General features: G+C 39.8%; 1 protein-coding gene across 18 annotated transcripts in view; it reads right to left on the bottom strand.

The window, feature by feature from the left end:
- The window catches only part of ADGRB2 (adhesion G protein-coupled receptor B2), a 1191470-nt gene that overhangs the window by 670161 nt on the left and 503540 nt on the right, over window positions 1-17769 (bottom strand). For 8 of the 18 annotated variants that reach the window (XM_069223299.1, XM_069223300.1, XM_069223307.1 and 5 more), the window contains one exon: window positions 5662-5826. The exons of the other annotated variants lie outside the window; for them this stretch is intronic. In XM_069223299.1, the coding sequence (XP_069079400.1) occupies window positions 5662-5826 (165 nt within the window). The remainder of the gene's footprint in view (window positions 1-5661; window positions 5827-17769) is intronic. 18 annotated transcript variants of the gene reach the window in all.

The raw sequence follows: 17769 nt of genomic DNA on the forward strand, positions 1-17769 counted from the left end.
TATTATAAAACTTAATTTGAATGGAATACAAAAAGGAAATATCTAACAATGGTAGCAAACATGCTGGAGAAGTATTAAAACGCTCAAACTTCTAGTATGAATTAAATGTTTGGGGAAACCCTTAAACTCAGTAACCATCTAGGGAAATATTAACATGTCCTGTCACTGAGAGCATAATTACAGACTCAGGTGTTGTACCAAACTTGGTAGAAACTGTTAGGTTTTTCCACACAGGATGTACTGTTGAATTAGAGTTTGGCACCAGTGTGCCCTCACTCAAGTGTTTAGACTCTAATCTATCTAGCAATGGATGTATTTTTAAAAGTGAATAGACCTAAAAAGATGCTCAATTTTTAGGAGGCTTATCAACAACTTCTTTTTTTTTTTACTTTATGGAGATGATGCAAAGACTGACTATGGTTTACTTAATCATTTAAATTGTTTTGAGATCTTCAGCCTGGATAAAAACAATGATAAATGCATGCAATTACAGATTTTTCTGCTGAGAATCAAAGTACCACTGAATTGATGGTTTCAATTACATACAAGTGAAGTAAGTACCCTCTTTTGGCTTCATGCCTATATGAAGGGAACTGTATATTTGTATCTTTTGTCGGACCTGCTGGGATGAGATTATCAAGGATGACCAAGGGCTGTTTAGAATTAAATTCTGTGACTGGATTCAACAGTAGATTTTGACATTGCTCTCCACTCTACTTTGACCAGGTAATATTACATTCATAAGTCTTTTGTGGTATGAAACTATTACCACCATTTCATTTACACCCAACACACAACCTTCCTTTCTACGTTGTTTCAATTTGAGATCATCTGGAAAATTACTTTTTAGACGGAAAGGTGGACATTTTTGACTGGTGCAACTGAGTCTCTCTGGTCATTTTTTTCTCTTTGGTTCTTTTATCTGAAACTGTAAGGCAGTGCCAATATCTGGCCAGGCTGTGTTCAGGAAATTGAGATGCAAGCAACCCCTAACTCTTCCGTGTGAGACAGTTTGATTTTTGAAAATAGAGGGCTAAACAATTAATTGGAGAATCGGAACGATTCTGGGCTCCCTACTACAATGTAGTATTTTCTTGCAATTACGATAGCAGTGGGCACATCTGAGCCAACAATGTTTTGACAGCAATTCGTTGGGGTTTCTTTTTTTTATTGCATTTTCTGCAGAACTCTTCTACAATGCAATTTTTGATGCTTTTAGATCCCACCTTACAATATGTGTCAGGTTCTAAAATCTTAATAAATCTTGTTTAGAGCACTGATGGCTGCTTGTAACATGATAAAATTGAGTTATTGCTGTAATCTGCATTGCATTTTGGTATTTTCCATGGTTCCTGTAATGCATGTGGACGTGCTACACCCACCCCTGGGCAAGTCTGAAAAGCTGGCAAAAAGCACACATTGTGACCAGTAAACTTGTCTCCAGAGCATACTGAACCAACAATTACTCAGCCATAAATCCACGGAAAATAAATTTCGGATGGTCTTGTGGGTTCATCAATAACTACATGAACTGCATATGAAAAAATACTGTCTGTATTGTGATTGCATTAACACTTTGTTGCATCTGGGCCCAGTTCCCATTACTCTGCCAAGTTTTCCTCTCATAGAAGTTATTCCCAGGCAGAACTATTCTCCATCGGGCACAAGGTAGGGCTCACCATAGACAGACATACTCAGCGTGTCTGGGACCCTTCAAACTCAACCTGACAAACTCTCCCTTCTCTACTCTTCAGATTCTTCCTCAATCGTTTGGCCCACTTTGATTCTATAGTCACAAACTCTGCTCCCAATCTCACACTACACAATTTACTCATTCCTAGGATTGCCTCAACCATATTCTTCACTCCTTGCCCAATAATGCCTCTGAACTACCCGATTTATTAATTAACAATTCGTTTGACATTATTTGTATATCAAATGTCCAACTATATGCTACTTCTGCACCTAACCTGGCCTTAGCTATCTTTCCAGGATCTAAAATTCTTCACAAGGATCGTCCCAACTACACAAGCAGCAGCATCTTAGTCATTGTTCATGATGCCTACTCTTCTTCTGTACACTGTTTAGATCATTTCCTTCGGTCAAAATTCTTAATTGTTCTATTCCTCCTTTTTGGAAATAATCTCTGGCTTGAAAATAGATTGCACTCTGGTGTTGCTGCAATTTACTAGTCATTGTACTAATAGTACTACTATGGGCTTCCATAACAGCTCACTTGGACAGTTTCTTTTTGGCAGTTTTGCTTACCCCTGCTCCACTGCCTAATTTTTTCAAGCCTCTTCTGCCAACAATGTCTTAATCTTGAGGACTCTAAAAACTACTGCACTGGAGGATGTGCTCTCTTTTGGGCTCCGCTGATGAGGCAATTTTGCAGTTTCAATTACTAGACCCTCTTGGCTATTGTCTCACTATTCCCTCCTACATTCCATTCACAGATGATCTACAGCTCCTTGGTACACTGCTAAACATGACGGCAAAAAACTGAGTGCCTTTGGTGGCGCCATTACCTTCCTGATGACTGGATTATTTACCTCACTGCCCTTAAAACGTAATAAAAGACCCACTTTTTCCCTCAACTACTGTACTAAAATGTAAAATGCCTGTAACTAATAGATACATTGTCAATATTGTTCTTGATCTTGTCCTCCTCCACTGTAAATATCTCTATATTCCTCCATTAGAGATTCTGATTATAAAATATTCAGAAATAAACTTGCAGAATTACTCTAAAGTCACTGCCAGTTTCTCTTATCCTGCCACTCCTTTTCTGACTCCTGACCTGCCTTCTTCTACTTCCTTCTCCTTCTTGTTACCCAACCCTACTCTGGTGGATTGACCCAAGCCTTGCTACTTTGCCCTGCTTACTTCTTCCTCACTCATTCCTTCTCTCGCATGCATGAGTTCCCTTGTTTTTCACTGACTCGGAAGCTACTCTGCTGACCAGTGTCAAGTCTGGAATTCCACTCGATTCATGTCCCTACCCCTTCTTATAAACAACAACATGGTCAAAACTATTCACTAAATTTTTTTTTTGCTTAAAAAACTTTCTAATGAATCTATTTGTGCTGCTTCTGTTCCCTCTAATTGAAGTCAGCTTTTGTGGTTCCCTTTCTAAAATAAACACTCTTTGCAGGCCTTTCAATCCCCACTAATTACATCCCTGTTTGCTTCTTCTAGATCCTACCAAATTATTGGAAAAATACATCAATGGGCTCCTCTCTACATTCTTGGTCTCACTCTTGGATCCTCTCAATCTGGTTTTCATCAAATCCATAGCACGAAAACCACCATGCAGTTGATGATGAGCTCTGCATGATCTTGCATCAGGACAGTCATGCCGCCCTAATCCTATGTGGCAATGCACATCAACACAGTGTCCCATCATCTTCTGATTCCCCACCGTCAATAGTTTTGTATCCATTGCACTGCTTTGGCCTTGCAAAATAAATAAAAACAGTTTCTAAAGTGCTTGTTCACCCACAGAATTCTTGGAGCTAAAAAACCTAAATGGGCTATCAAGTAGGTCTCATGTCTTGCTGTAGGGAAAGGCAGGTTTTGATAAGCTACCTGAAGTGAGTATGACTGTCCACCTCCTTAATGTTCCTTGGAAAAGTTCCAAAGCTCGGCTGCCAGCAGAGAGAAAAATCCAGCTCTTCAGGTGCATGGTTTTATTCTTGGTACCACCACACACTTACTCTCTGCAGACCTAAGAGGTCTCCTGAGGGAACACCAACTGAACTTGGATTTAATCTATGTTGGATCAGTACCATGTAATGCCCTATGCACCATGCTTGATTTCTTCATTTCTATTCAACCGCTCACGGGTTTTGCACCTCGCCCCTTTTCATTCCAAATTCAAAACAATTGCCTGTGGTGTCCCCTGGGCTCCTCTGTAAGCCCCACTCTTTTTAATATTTATGTCACCTCTTTGTACCACTTATTAAACAACTTAGCCTCCAGCTCAAATCCTAGGAAGGTGATACTCAGATTCTTCTCAGGCTGGAAAGCAACACGAACAGTGATAATTTCAAAAACTGTGCCTCCATTGTGACCACCTGATGAATACAAACTGGATCAAACTTAAATGAACAAAACCGAAGTCTTGCTTGTTAGAGATGCCGCTTGCATTTTGTTCTCCTGCTGGTGGCCACCTCAATTCGGACCTATAACATCTCTTCTTACTCCTATTAATTTCAGAAATATCTGGGTTCTCTTCAACCTGGTTCTCCCTTTCTCCATTCATCTCAAACCTCTACTACATTCTTCTACTTTTTTAAGCATCTCATGATAAATTCTCCCTCTTTTTTCTGCTGATCTGAAGAAAACAGGCATCCAAGTGGTGGTCTTATCCCACTTCAACTACATGGACTCTTTTTTCCAATCTTCAACAAAGGTATTTCTGCACAACTTCAAACAGATTATATCACAGTACCATTCCTGGCTCTGGTCCGTGGCACCTGCAGAGCAGACTCCTCCCAACCAACTTGCTGACTCACTCGGATTCTCTTCATCTTCTGATTGTTTGAAATTCATCATTCCATGTGTGGTGGTCACACCTTTTCCTATATATGCCCCAGACACTGGAATTATGTTCCTCTACTGCTCCATATGCAACAGAACTTTGATGTTTCATTAACCTTTGAAAAAAAACCTCTTTTCTTTAAGATTCATTGAACTGTGTTTGGCAGTCGTTTCTTCTAATCTGGTTTAGTACCAGGAGAATCTTTTTTTTTGGGGGGGGGGGTAATAATGCACTCTATAAACAGTGTTCATCATCATCATCATTTTCAAGGCCCTTCATCCCAACGGGCCTTCCTTCTTGTCTTCTGCCTAATTTTTTGTCAATTTGTCTTTGGTAGATACATTTTTGTGAATTAGGCTAAAGGGCCCCCTTCAAACAAACAATTCTGCACTTACAAAAGTAAACCCTTCAAACAGATTCAGTACTTGTATTTGCAATTGCATTAATTCCCAGAAGCATGCCTGGAAAGCTGCACCGGTTTGTGTTTGCAATCAGTAGTACTGGCAATGTCAATTAACGTTTGTACAGGTTGCTGTTTCCCAAAGGAGGGCACAATTGTGAAGCAAGTCTCCAACCATTTCCAGCACCAGGAAGGTTCAAAGAGGAATATTTCAATATCCACAACTTCATGAGTTTATGACGTTCACAAACACTGAAGGCAAATCACACCTTAACCCACCCACTCACCGCCCCCTGCGTGTTGTTTAATTGTGTGCAAATGAGGACAAACATTGAGTACAATTACACAGAAGTGCAATCACGTCTATCAGTTGCCCTTTGTGGATACGAGGCAGGCGTAAATGGAGCAATTTTCAGTCTTAAGTAGGTTTAGGGTAAAAATGACTTTGCAAACAAGGCCCAAGGTGTATAAACACAAGCTCCAGACTCCAAAACTTCCTGCTCAGATTTTGCCAGAGGAATACACTTGTTTTTACCAGCAAGATCCTGTAAAGGCCAAATCTTCAAGCAGGTGCAATGCAAAATAAGCGTTTTATTCAGACCCTTTAAGACACCCAACAGCAACAAAAGAATACAACGACAATGGCAAAACAAAACAGACAGGATGACGCAGAAGGGTTGCAAACAAGGCAGACACAGAGAAAGAGTGAAGTACTGACCAGGGCACACTGCCAAATTGCAGATCTTATTCTGCGTCTCGGAACCCTCGCAGGCCTTTCCTCCGTGTTGCGGAGCAACGCAGATCCGCGTTCTGGCTCTCGACCCTCGGCCGCACGTGACTGAGCACAAACTCCAGGGGGACCACTCCTCCCACAGGCCGTGAACTGCAATACAGCACAGCAATCACCAGGGCCCATTCCCACACACTCACAGAAAAAAAAATACATTCTCCTCGCTCGCTTTCCCCCTCAAGTGTGTAGGAACGCATGTCTGTGGGTAAGCATAAAAATAAATGCTTACCTGTAAACCACAGTGCTCCGCCACGGTGTTTTCTATAGATTTGTATGCTTAGATTGTCAACTACTGTGTGAATGCGAATCTTCTATAAACTTTGCAAAACCGTATTCGTTTTTCAGCATTATTTGTGATAGCAGGCTTTTTAAATCTTCTATGAAGTCAAAACATCAAAACCTGCGACTGGCATGAGGTTATTTACTTTTAGAGCCGGAATTGCAGATATGTATTTCTAAAAGGAGAGGGTGGGTCATGTGTGAATCTAGAAAATACTCCTGCCTTCGAAACAATTAATACTCAAGCAGTCAAAGGCATTGAGGGCTGCACGTTCAGTTAAGGTTTATGATGGCTGGCCGTAAAATCTATAGAAAAAACGTTCAAGTCTGAAAATATTGTAAGTGCTTTTCTGATTCAGGTGATTGTAGGTTCAGTGTTCCCGGGAATGCAAAAGATGCAGCTTTACTCATAAATGGGACTGGATATAAATGCGAAGGAGCTTTTAGTGTAACATCATTTTATGCAAAGGAGTTCAACAATACCTTGTTTCTTTTATCTAGCCCTTCATGTGATAGCTTTGAATGGCACTTGATGTGTTGACAGCGGTAAGAACAAGAGGCTCAGTTCTTCTTGCCAAGATTTGAACTTGTGCACTGTCAAAAGTGTGCGCTCAACTCACTGAGCCAACCATCCCGCAAGTTAGTTGTGAAGACCTAGCTGAATGAGTAGGTGCAACTGCTAAGCACAGATTAGGGCAACGACCTTTTAACTTAAAATGTATGCATTAATGTTCATCAAGAACTTTAGGACCAGGAAAGACAAGGAAAGAAAATTGGGCTCGGATATCATTGAATAGGTCGACAACAAAACCAAACTGTACTTTTATTAGAGACGCCACACCAGTTTACAAGTTAACATTTACAAACAACAAAGAAAACAGCTCATCAACGGGCAGACTATGATTTATTTCCTCTTCACTTTTACATTTCGATAGTAATCAAGACAACGTTTGTAGATAAAGCCTCGAACAAGTGTGTGCCTGGGCTGAACAGTGAGTTACCTCTGTTTAGATGACACACATTTGAATTTCTCACACAGGGTTATATATCTTGGAGGACACTTTCTCGAGCACAAGTTAATGCAAATCACGGAAATTTGCAAGGTGAAATGTTCTATAATATGTAATTATTGTCTAAGTATGTTTTCACTGTCCATTCTATCTTTGTTTTTTACATTTTGTTTTTACCAGTTGTGCCTGAGTACCCCATTGCTTTGGGAACTAGAAAAGCATTCATTACAATAGCGCCGCAATGAGGAATCAAATTTGGAAGTTTCTGTCCTTCATGCAGTGGGAAAGAGTGCAATGCCTGTACACTAAGATCTCAAAACTTGTAGATAGATATTATGGGTGGCAGGGCCCTTCCTTTCATTTCAAGTAGCAGATACATTTGGTTTGTCAGCATAAACTAACAGTACTACTACCAGATATGAGGCAGAGCAGGCCTAAACACATCTGTCTGGACCATGTCAGAGCGATAAATAGCAGTCCCGGACTTGCGAATATTGTTAAGAACCAGTAGAACATGACAAAGGTGGTTAAAATCATTTATGCATAATAACAGGATGATGTGAAGCGCTGCCAAAGCCTGAGTGTATTAGCCACACATTTTTGATGTAGCTATAGTTTGAAGTCAAGGTGTATCCCAAATGGACTGAAACCAGCTGGGTTTGCTTTCATAGTTAGTAAGTCGGGCTTCATTTGTCCTTGTGATTTTATACTATTGTGATGCTGTGTTTGAGGATCATTACTATACTGACCATGGACACTGTGAGGATATTATCTATAATAATCCAGAGTTATATTTGGATGATCTGCACAGTCAAAGACAGCTGATCAGGCTCAGAACTGAGATTTGTCTGCAAACAACCGATAACTGTTGTGTAGTTGGCGCACACACTGACTTTGGGGAAACAGTATTTTTGTGAGCCCACATCTAGATCGGAAGCTCTTGCTTCAGAACCATATTGTAAATCTGCCACGCTCTCGTCCAGATGATAATTTAAATTAAAACAAGATTAAAGCAGACATCAAGCACACTAAACCCAGCAGTGTTTTGAAGGTCTTCAGTGAGAAGGGAACCTGCAGTCAGAAGCTTTAAGACTGGCTTGCTATTGAACATTAAACCTGAAGTAGGCTTTCCAAGAGCGGTATTTCTTCAAGACGCGTACCGTCCAATTACATTTTTTCAGTGAAGAATACTATCCAAACAAACTTCAAATACTGATGTTGATTCAAGGCACACGACTTTCATTGAATCAGCATTTAATACATCTAGAGCACCACTTATAAAAAAGGCCCACCACTCTCTTACAAGTGATATAACAGAGTAAAGGCCAGCACTCACTATCTTGTACCTCCAGTGTGTCTCGGTAGTAAGCACAAGAACTCAAACTCCTCTGTAAATAACCATGTACAAAATATTTCGGAGTTTTAAAAGACACTGCTGCTAACTTAATTTCAATGAGAAGAAGTAGCAGTTGCACACCACAGAAACTGGAATAATGTGCATAAATAGAGATATGTCAGTAGTAAATCAGCTGCACTCGATGTTTACTAGAGTTTCCTGGCTAATTAAAATAAAAGTATTGAGTGTGGGGTGCTGTACTCTGTCGGATGCATACAAATATATGTGCTAATCACTTGAGGTATTGGGCATTCAGGATAGGGAACAAGCCAGGAGGTGCTGAAATACAGAAATAGATTTTTTAGGAAGATCTCAGCTCTGTTTAGATTAGAATCATAAATCATTCTAATTGCTAAACGTCATTAATCAAAAAGACTACCAATGGTCGTAGATCTCAAACATTACCATTTTTTTAAAATTATTTCTTTATTATGCGTCATTCCTTTCTGATACCGGCCAAAGATCAATGTGTGTGCCATCTGTCTGCTGATGGCCTGATGTCACCGTAAGATTACTTCTACGTAAGTTCATAACATTAAACAGGGGACAACATTATTCACAACGTAGGCACTACAAAGATGGCAGGGAGCTGGTTCAGAGAACACATAACCACTCATGAAGCAGTATGTGAACAATTGGGACAAACCACATGAAGCATCTAATACCAAAAGGACAAGATGTATGTGCTGCCTTCCAAGGGATGCAGGAGATCATTCACTCTGCAAATCTGACCAGTCTTCTTCACAATGCAATATTTTTTTAACTTTTTGAAGTGTAATCTATACATTTAATAAGTCAGTTGACTATTTGACTGCCAATATTAAATTTCCAGCAGGTTTCCATATGCCAACGACCCGGACTAGAACACATGGAAATTCCTTAGCTGTGCAAATGAATAAATAGTGCTCTCCATGGGCTAATCCTGAATACCTGAAGAGGCAACATGATCATTTGGAAATATCAGTGTGAGTCCCTACATGAACGTTCACTGTCTCTTGTCCATTGCCACTGCTATGATTTAAAATACAATTTCATGTTATTGTCAACATCAATCACTCTTCTAAAACACAGTGTAAAAACACAGCTACTTTCCTAGTGTTTGTGGTTATTTTTAAAGAGCCGGTAGATCCAGGATTGGAAGAATTCCTTCATCCTTCTTCCATAGTAGATTGAATGTGTTATGAATCTTAAAGACAGTGGAAAGGATTTACTTTACCCTGGCTGAAAAACGAAAACAAATTATTGCTAAAGATCTTTTTTTATTGTTGCAGTTTGCAGTCTTGTGAGTGAAAGAGTTGCTGATTTATTTTAGCCCTTTATACACCGACTTATTTTGTTACCAGGTAAGAACTACTTTATAGAGCTATCTAACAGACAGCTATGAACATGGAAGGACAATGATAGATCAAATTTGATGCTAATATTGTGGAGTACTTATAGATCCACAAAACAGAATATATTTCAGTAAAAAATGTATTGGATAGAAGACCCTTGAAATTTTAAGAACATGTGTAACTTCATGGTGTGGATCCACTGAACACAATTCTTGGAAACTGTGCTAACTGTGTATACAGAATCGCTGCAAAGATTCAAAATCATTGATAATGAAGTTAATCCCTCTATGAAAAATGTCTCACAAAATAAATAACATGCCTTTTTAAAACTCCTCTGTCTGACTTTAAAAATATTAAACGAGTCTGAGAGGACCATATCAGCAAATGGATTTATTATTACTGGCAAACATGCATCAGAACATTATCTACACTTATGACTGAACCACTATTCTTCCAGGATGTTTTCAGGATTCTAATAGATACGTATATATATATAGGGTATTAGACCTATCTAAATCTCAGTTAGACCAAGAACAGCCATCACAAAATAGATATGAATATTTAAAGTAATTTGCAAACACAACCACTTCATTTATGAATTGCATTTGAATTTCCTTTAATTCAGCAATATCGTTGTTTATTTCAGATGTATTAATTTAAGCAACGTCTCATATCTGGTCTGGTAGCTTTATGTGTCATATCTGTGAGTTTTATGTAGGTAAATGACATGAAAACGCTTCTCTACTTTCTCTTAAGTGATAACTTATTTATTGTTTTTTGTATAACAGTAATGCAGAATGGTAGGCAAAGAACATAGGTTAAAGTGCTCTTGACATCATGAGCATGCTGGTAATTCCCTTTGTGTGTCTTCTGTGAGTATATTCAGCTTACACATTGCCACCATTTTAGAACGTAGTCTGGTCAGGTGGTAACATCACCATGAAGGTTAGACAGTCACAAGGAATACGAGCCAAACGTCAATGAAGTGAAAGAGTTAAAAGAAATGGAATGCCAAAGACCAGGCCAGTCAGAAGGAAAGAGGCATTCTTCTCTAGGTCGGCACTTTTTGAGGGCCCTCCATTTGTGCGGCAACAATTTATTTATAGACTTTAAAACAAAGCTGCTGTCTTTATTAATGTAGACTCAGCTAACACTGATAACTCCTCTGGACGGCACCAGATGCTGATCAGCCATTTTTTCACTTCCACTTCAGGACATGCTTTTAAACTTTCACAAGTCTCTCTTGTGAACGACCCCACTTCAATTTGATGGCCAGGGTCCCACAAAAACCTTTGGCATACCAAAGACTTCACTCTGATTGGATTCACTGGGTAGCTTTCCATTTGATTGGGGCTACGAAGAATCACAATTTCAAACCCAACAGGCAGTACTATTAAGATTATGAAGCCCACTAAGACTTTTTTTCGGCACTCGTATAAGTTAATTGAATGTAAAAAAGGCTTTTCTTGCACAAGTAAGCTTAGTGACAAGCTTGGCCCCAGGCCCACTCCAGAGGCATTGTATGCAGAACCAAAGGGAATATTCTGGCACCATGGAGGCAGGTTCTTGATGCAGCTTTTGGCTAAGAGCATATCTCTCCCACCATGGCAGTATGGAGCAATCCCACCATCCGCAGAGATAAAGAGAAAGAATGGTACGATTCATGGCAGCCTGTTAGCGATGATCCATCTTTATGGATACCATCGCTAACAGCCTACTATGTGGTAACTGAAATGATCATTCCAAAATGAAAAATCTTAACAGTCCCCTTCTCCTATGGAACTGGATTTGAATAGCATTACGAGCAACAGACTGCAAATCTCTTCTGTGCTTTTCCATGAGTTTCGTGTGTTTGTTGAATGGGTTTTTTTCTTCTGTCTTCGTTGCTGGTCACGCGTGGGATGGTGATTTGTTTCAGGCTGTAATTGTATGTAACATATACCCTCATTACTCACCAAGCAGTTGTAACTTTTACATGTGTCCTTTCCTGTAGGATTTCACTGGTTTTATCTACACCGGCTTTCTTTTGTATTTCTTCTACAGAAGAGTGCAGCACGTATCCACAAAGGTAACATCAGCACAGATACATCAATATCCTAACATGGCACTTTAAGCCTAAGTTTATAAATACAAGCCCATGCATTTGTAATGAGGGGCTATGTCCTTGACAATAATACAGTCCAAACTTGGAGATAACCTGATGGCCTTAAGTCGTGACATTTTTTATTTGTCAATAAAAGATTATATTTATTCCTAAAGAGTTAACAGTCATTTCATTAGTATCGCAGAAACCTTGAAAATGCCCGCAAAGACTGTAGCTATAAAATGTACAGCCCTCAATGCCAAAAACGTGTGGTACTAACTGTCCATGTCAACCAATTCAACCTTATCAGCTCTATTAAGAACTAGTACAAATGTAAGTGATAAACGAGGTGTATGTTTGTGTGGACATAATCACATAATGAAGAAGGATTTGGCAGAATGTGCTTATGGATTCCTGTAATTTGTTATGGCTTTGCAGCGCACCCCTGGCGGAGTGATGGATTGGTCATAATTTCCACAAAATCTCCAGAGTAGACATTAAATCCCTAAGACTTCAAGAATACAAATCTTGCATTAATTTCTGAGCTATGCTGAACTTATATGTGTGGTACTGCTAAGTTAATCAGAAGCCCATCATTTGCCTGTGACCTGAATAGGCTAAATCATCTTAAGGTATTAAGACGTTTGAAGGAACAAAATAGACTCAGGAAAGGAAATGAACTTCTGTACCCTAACCCCACATAATCTAGTATCAAAAACATTTTTGAATAGTGTACAAGAGACAAACATCTATGGGTTTCAATGTCGAAATTATCATGTTAAAGGCCGCATTGGAGCTGAAAGGGAAACTGCGAGTAGTCCATCAATGCCAATAACTCGGGATTAGTATTAGTCCAGTCCCTTACCACCAACTTTGTCATGGTTGAAGGGGACCCAAGTGCTTGGGGAAAGCAGCTTCAAGCTGGGGCCCTATGGTGGGAATGTCAGTTGTTTGTGACTATAATTGCATCTTTTTAAGACCAGGCAGGAAGCTTTTAATTCAGAAGTGTTGAGGACAAATGATTTGTCTTCTGAGGAGCATAAATCAGGGCCACTGAAGGGTGGGAGGCTACAGTGAAGGTGCATTTTCTGTAATTCCTGCTCGGGTAATGTATCAGGGGCATCAATACTTTGCTAAGATTTGGCAACCATGGTTTGTTTTATCTTACAACTGTCACAAATTACAAATCATTTTGTATTTGTTTGTTTTTTAGAACTAAAACATGCCTTTTTAAGAAAAGAAATCCAACATGCCTGTAATGGTAACATGAAAGTTCTTTAGGAAGAACAAACATATAATTACAAAGTACGACAAACGTAATTACCAAACATAATAAGGAAAGATCATTTGGTTCAGTGGACCTAATACTCTTTTGACATTGTTACGCTTGTTTCACAGTGTACAGAAATTAGAATACTTCCCAAATGAGAAGATGTACTATTGTTTCCTATGCACACGTAGTTCATTCATGCTCTTCAGTTGGGGTTATGTATGCTTCGCAAGTGGAGTTATTTGATCTAGGAAACTTGACACTATGTCTAAATATTTTATATTTTTAATGAGTGATTGAAAAGGACCAGTACCTAGATGATTTACAATGTTATTAGTAAAAGTGCCTCTCTTACTGATAATGTAGGGGAATCCCAAACATCTTTCGATTTCCTATTAAATTCCCAAACCCATCCTCGAGAGCTTGAAAACACTGAAGAAAGTTTTAGATCCCATCACAGAGAACTCATTACATCTATCTACACCTCATTGACAGCACCTCTTACCCATTTTTAACAAAGATCAATCAGAGATCCTGCTCTCGCTAGTGGTACTCACAAGTCAAAACTTGTCCTCTTCTCAGATCTTGCCAGGTGTATGGTAGTCCACTACCCTCACACCTTGAATGCCGCGGCTACCTGCTGAATGCATGTTGCTTACCTTTTTCTACACAGCACTACACACTTTTTTGCACATCGCTCTGGACGTGTGTTTAAGTGATGTGTTTCACCAGGTGTTGAAGGTGATAGGGTAATGTGATGTGATGTGATGTACAAATTAATGTTTGGATATGTGAAAATGGTGCCTAGTAGTGTGTGTTGCACTCAATGTACTGTCTTTATATAGCGCTTACTACTCAGATGTGAGGGGCTGAAGTGCTTGCCTACATAGGTAGTACACTACACCATGTAGAGAGTGTGGTTGGAAAAGTGTTGCCTTTATTTTTGATCCTATGTGGAAAGTGTTTCGAAGCTATGTGTGATGACTGCAGAGGTGTGGTTATCATGTTAAGGGGCACAGCACTTACCTGGGTGATACAATAAGTAGTATGATCTTTTACGGGTGCGCATGAGTGGTGTGTGAAGTGCACTGGGTGATAAACGGAGTCAGGAGGGTGATGTAGGAAATGTGTGGCAAGTTTCTTTGGGAGTCAGAAGGTACTTCCAAAATGTATCTTAGTTTAGGGGTTTGTGGTTTGCCAAGAACCATATAGTTATTGGGGCATGGGCAATGCTGTGTGGAGGTGGTCAGTGCTTAACTTGAGCCGGCGTTTTCCAATGCCCAGCACGGGCATTTGTTGTCAATACCGGCACTTATGACAGCTACCACATTGTTACGATGTTTGTGTAATTTGAAGATGAGCAAAGCAACAGTTGTTTATTAATTCAATATACATTAAAACAACTAATACCTGCCGCCCAAGCCATTCTTATAACTTGGGGGCCTCAAATAGTCTGAGTTGTTATACAGCAGTGTAATGAGTAGTGGCTGTGTGAGTACTGTCAGTGGCAGTGCAAGTGGTTGGTGCAAGCTGCATTGGCCTCCTGATGAGGACCCATGCACTTTTTGTTTTTACACAAATGAAGCACTGAGGTAGATGAGAATGTAGCTGTGGATGTGTCTGTTAATTGTATGTTCTGTGTAATGTGTGGGGGGTATTTATACTGTGGAGATTATTTGGCCAACTTCCATTTACACCCAAACCTGGATTATGGAATGTGCACAAACCACAGGTGTGTGCTCATGCAATTTTCTACTGGGGAAACCTTATGCAAATCACAGAAGCATATAGCACAAACAGGCTAGTTGTGCATGCTAGCATGCAAATTAGCATGCACAATATGCTGATTAGTCCCTATTTCTGCATATTTGGGCACGAATTGAACACCGTTAGCTTGCAAACTCCTCACTTTAGTACAAAACTTGCACTTAGCAGCTTGATCGTGGCAGGGCCCTTTGTGAGTGGCGTGCAGTGCATTACGTTAGGTAGAGGATTTGGTACCTCGTGTTGACTACATATGGCTTGTCCAGATGGACAGAAGACTATCCAGGATTTACTTATTTGCTGAGAAATGTCTCTCAGATCAGTGTGAAAAAGGGTAAATATGGATCGTTTTTGTCACATTGCCTCTGAAAGTGAATAAAAACACATCCCAGATTTTTCAGCCTTAAAGAGTATCCCTTCTTAAAGAGGTGTAGCTTGAATTCTTATGACAGAATGAGCTTAGGCCCACTCGGCGCAAATCACAAATTAAAAATGTTAATGGACGAAGTACATAAATTACCTGTACCGCTAGAAACTGAGTTTGGGCACAGTCCTTAAGCTTCCCTGCACAATTACAGATATGCACCATGGAGTCAGGGAATTAAGAGCGACAAGTCTCGTCAATGGCCATTTGCTTAGATTAGGTGTCACATTATTGAACATGGTATTGCTTTTACTTTTGTGTGAGTTAGGTACTATAATGTGCATCTCAGTGTTGGGAGGTGGAAGATGTATATTTTCCCTACTTAGTACATCTGGTGTTTGAGGTTAGGTCTCGGCCTATGTGAAGCTCGAGTGTGTTGAGTATTTTTACAGGTACCCATAAATGTTGGACATATGAGAGCCAAGGCTGAGATGTCTTAGTTTTTGCACAGCATTATTTCTGCTTTGTCAGGGTTTAGTTTCAGTTGTTTGTAGTTCATCCACGCCTTTACTGCTGCGAAAATATGGCTTATACTGCTTAATTCCCTGCTGGCATATGGTTCATTTTCATGATGATCTCAGTGCTGCCTAACCAGCTGAGTGGGAATCCACAGAGATTGTATTTGTATTTGTTAGTGCCAAGATGGGAGGGAGGCTGCTGGTGATCTATTGGTGAATACGTTGGAGATCCATATTTGTGTTATGGTATGCATAAAGAAAACATTACTAACTAGATTCACATGCAGGAGTTATTTCCCACCGTTGAGCTGGAACATAGTGAAGTGGAAAGGGAGGAAGCAAAGGGCCTCTGGGGAAAAGAGAGTGTTGCATGTGAATCTAGGAAAGATACCAATGCTGGAGAACAAGAGTTACAAGTGAGCAACTTTTACTTCTCCTGCACAGGATCTGTCATAAATACACAGGCTTGTATCAGAATGGGGAGCGATATCATTAATAAGCAGCACATAATAAAGCTAGTTCAATTTCCTTCCGTTTTCTCAATAAATATTAAGACAACTCCAATGATCCAGTAAAGGATGAAGAGGTTCGCCTTAGCAAAAGAGTCTGCAGACTCTCAGGATGTTTTTGTAGTAGCAATAGTGTTTCATAAATGTGTGGCTGCTCTTGAAGCCTTGCAGATATTGCTAAGGAAACTCTAGTATATAGTGCCACCGTAGTTCCACTGCTTCTTGTGGCTCGAGACGCACTGAGGCACATAAAATATGAATGTAATGGTAGAAGCTACCAACCTAGGCATTCCTTGTTTGGAGTCAGGTTGTCCTTTCTATAGGAAGCCAAAGGCAACAGCCAACTGATTAGACCTCCTGAATGCTTCATTTGAACAACATAGAATTTTAAATATCATCAAATATTTAGGTAGTGAAAAGTCTTTTCAGCCACGGTAGTAGGACTTTGAAAGAAAGTTTTGAACACTGCAGGCTTGATTAAATGTAAGTCCATTGGCACACTCGGTACAGACCTAAGGGTTAGAGCACTAGATGACCCTGTCTATCTGGAAATTAAAATATGGTTCTTTAATACTAAAAGCATGGCTTTCACTTACTCTTCTAGTCAATAACAAAGCTGTTTTCCAAGTGACTACTTAATGTCCGCCATTTGTATAAGCTCCAAAGGTGGTTTCATCTGTTGTTCTAAGACTGAGTTAAGTTTTGACCTCGACGTTGAGTGACCCCATGGGTGAAAATGCGTTGAGAAGCCCTTTAATGTACTGCTTGATGATGAGGGAAGTTGAACTGAAAGAACATCAAAATCTTGAAATGGCTATTATGTGGATCTTAATGCCTGCTTGTTTGAGACCTGACCAGACCAAGTCTAATATGTTAAGTAAAACCTGCTGTGCTTCTGAGATTATGTGATACATATTCTTAGAGTGGCACCAGAGGTAGAATGCTCTTTTTTCCATTTAGCTTCAGAATTTTTGGGCGCTGAATGTCCTCGAGATTGATGTGAGATGACTCAGGAATCCAGGGGAATGTGTAGATAGGAAAATGCCAGTTATCCAGAGAGACACACAGAGTGTTGAAATATACCCACAAGCTTGTTGAGTTCTAACTCATGAGTGACACTTTCCATTCTGCTAAATGCATCTAAGTATGTATCATTAATCCTTGCAGATGCTCTGCCACTAGTGACATGCTGTATCTGAGTGCCCAGTTCCAAAGATGGTGTGACTCCTCCAATAAAATAGAGAAACTGTCACTGCTTGTTTGGTTGTATGAAACATAGTAGTTCTGTCGTTATGAGTACTGAAGTGTTGATTAGTTGATAATAACTGTAGTGTCCTTCTCACCACTATGAGGATGTTGATATTAAGTTATTTTCCTGCATCTGACTAGCGTCCTCTGGTCTTGAGGGTGGGTTCCCCATCTGCCAAGTGATCTGTCAGTGATCACCACGGGTCAGGACACCTGTTTGATTTGTTTTAAAGTCATATAAAGGTCTTAACATAGGTTGCA

This window comes from Pleurodeles waltl, chromosome 3_1 (genome assembly GCF_031143425.1).
Source record: "Pleurodeles waltl isolate 20211129_DDA chromosome 3_1, aPleWal1.hap1.20221129, whole genome shotgun sequence".
NCBI lineage: Eukaryota > Metazoa > Chordata > Amphibia > Caudata > Salamandridae > Pleurodeles > Pleurodeles waltl.